The sequence below is a fragment of the Hippocampus comes genome, unplaced genomic scaffold (genome assembly GCF_001891065.2).
Source record: "Hippocampus comes isolate QL1 unplaced genomic scaffold, H_comes_QL1_v1.1 scaffold347, whole genome shotgun sequence".
NCBI classification, from domain to species: domain Eukaryota; kingdom Metazoa; phylum Chordata; class Actinopteri; order Syngnathiformes; family Syngnathidae; genus Hippocampus; species Hippocampus comes.
In genome coordinates, this window is record NW_017805872.1 from 293596 (window position 1) to 296057 (window position 2462).

Consider the following 2462-nt stretch of genomic DNA (forward strand, 5'->3'; position numbering starts at 1 on the left):
GGGGAAAACCCCGGGACGTGGTGGGGGGGGGGGGAGCCTTTCGAAATCAACGATGCTGTGCCGCTGCCTTTTTAGATTGACTCAAGTTATTCGTTTGTAATAGTTCTTTATTCGGCCGATTTACCTTGTTTCCCAACCCATTGGAAAGCAGCGCTTGTTTTATGGCCCCAACTCTGCCATCCATCATATCAGAAGGAGCAATTATGTGACAACCTGCAGGAAAACGCGAATAACCGACTTTAATATCAATTTCAAACTGAAACGAAAAAAAAAAAAATCTGACATTGTATTTCTCACAATGCTGCCCAGTCTATGTGCATTTTCCTGAAAATCTGAATTATCAATGCTCTCATAACTGTTAATTTTCAATCAAGTCAGAGGCCTTATGATATACACTTAATATTTATCTTTCAACAAATATCCCAAAATGGCATTAGAGAGACATTTAGAAGTGTTTTTGTTTTTTTTTGTGTGTGTGTGCACCTCAAGCATATGATAACAGAAACTTTCAAAGCTTGGGGGTGGGGGCGGCAGCGTTTACCAGCTTTGGCATAGGCTAGTGCTACTTCTGCCAGTCTCAAACAGCTAGCATCGATGTTCAGCGAACCATCTTCATTCAGGATACCTGGAAGGCAAATTTAAATACGTGGAGATTGTCAGTACATCTTACTGGGTACCGCATTGAGTCGCTAAGAACAAGCCGGCAGCCACCGGTTGAAAGCAGCATGGACTTGTCTCAACCGGTCCGTGACACAAAAAAAGGTTAGGGACCGCTGAACCAAATCACCAGAATTGCGAAACGTGGCCTTCCTCATATTTCACAGAAGTGATGTAACTCATCAAAAAAAGCTCCAGCTTCCAAAGGGCATTCTCCCAGTAACGCTGCGTCTTGTCAGTATGCACTTTGGCAAATTCCGGACTCATCTAGAGACCACTGTGTGTATTTCTTTCGTTACTAAATGGATAGCAGCAATTCTCTCCATGGATTATATGTACCGCATGAGGCTGAGGAAGGTCTATCATCAAAAAGAGACACTGACCACAATGGCCATGCGACGTGTAGGGACACAAGCAGACGTCGCATGCCACCAGCAGGTCAGGGAATAAGGATCTGATCTTCTTCACGGCCATCACGGCGGGCGTGTCGTCTGTGTCGGCCCCTGACCCTCGGTCGTCCTAAGGCACAAAAGATCAGCATGTCTGCATACGGTCTGACTTATCTTCATCTGCAGGAGGTCCGTTTTATACTGCGACTTCCACCATATATTATCCATTCATTTTACGTGTTACACTGTAGATGAACCCCCCTCACGAATATTAAACTCTTGCAAAAGTTCTCATCATTGCAGTTAATGGCCAGATGAATCAACAGCTTCACAAAAATTATCCAATTCACGTTAGTGCCAATTCCTTCCAAGCACAGTGACACTTTCAGTTGTCCTTGCCCTCTTTTTAGATTCACCGCACATACCTTTGCTATATTCGCGGGCACCCCAAAGATCAGCACACATTTCAAACCATTCTCGACAAGTGGCTGCAACATTCCTTCCAGTTTGTTCACCCCACATCTATGAAAGGGAATACATTTCAAATATATACTTTACAAATGATGCAGCATGATTGATTACACCCCTTCTAATACTGATTTCACGAACAAAGAAAAAGGGCATTATCAGACTGATGCGATCGTGATCGCGAATGGTTATTCATCTAGGTGTGCCCTGCGATTGGCTGGCAACCAGTTCAGTGTGTGCATTTGGACATAAAAATAGTAGAAAACCAAACAAACCAAATGGGTCAGTTAAACGATATGTTGCAACTGACATTGACTTAAGGCTGGGCTTCAAGAGTAAGAAAAAAAAAACCCAAAACAATTAGAAATGATATATTGTTATGGAGTTTACCACAAAGTTTCACACTGGCAATGTCACAAATTTGAGTGTAACGCATGCTCAGCTTATCTGTGTCCTGAAACAGTATTTGGTGCTCGATCCACCCTGACTTTTTTTTTATCTCAGGACAACACCCTTCACATCAGTTGGCGCTTTGCACAAATGTTGCCCCTGTGAGCATTGATGGGAAGTGCACTTTAGTCAGGAAACAATTACTACCCGGATTGTTATAATACCCCCCCCAACTCCACCCCCATTACCTGTCTTGTCCAGGTAGGCTCTTAATAGGCTCCACAGCATCAACATTGTCTCTATAGGAGTAGCAAGAAAGATGGAGTAAGACCAGGAGAAATATTTTTCATGCATTCATGTAGTTGTAGCAAATTCAAAATTCAAGTCACACACAAATTTGCCAGAATTTAGTTGAGGGAAAATTTCTGCCACTTACGTGATGAAAATTGGGTAAATGAGGTTCTCTGTTTTTATATCTGTGGCACAGGTCTGCCAGTATCTGAGTGTTGGGTGAAAGTAGCCACTGTGAATAATGGACTGTACTGGCGTCTGCATCTT

General features: G+C 43.0%; 1 protein-coding gene across 1 annotated transcript in view; it reads right to left on the bottom strand.

The window, feature by feature from the left end:
• Positions 1–1623, bottom strand: part of LOC109527082 (delta-aminolevulinic acid dehydratase-like) — a 22108-nt gene extending 20485 nt beyond the window's left edge. Inside the window, exons 1-4 of the mRNA XM_019888773.1 lie at positions 1472–1623; positions 1041–1176; positions 542–625; positions 125–213 (exon numbers count right to left, since the gene is read on the bottom strand). Coding sequence (XP_019744332.1) covers positions 125–213; positions 542–625; positions 1041–1176; positions 1472–1543 — 381 coding nt within the window. The 5' untranslated portion in view covers positions 1544–1623. The remainder of the gene's footprint in view (positions 1–124; positions 214–541; positions 626–1040; positions 1177–1471) is intronic.
• Positions 1624–2462: the final 839 nt, after the last annotated feature.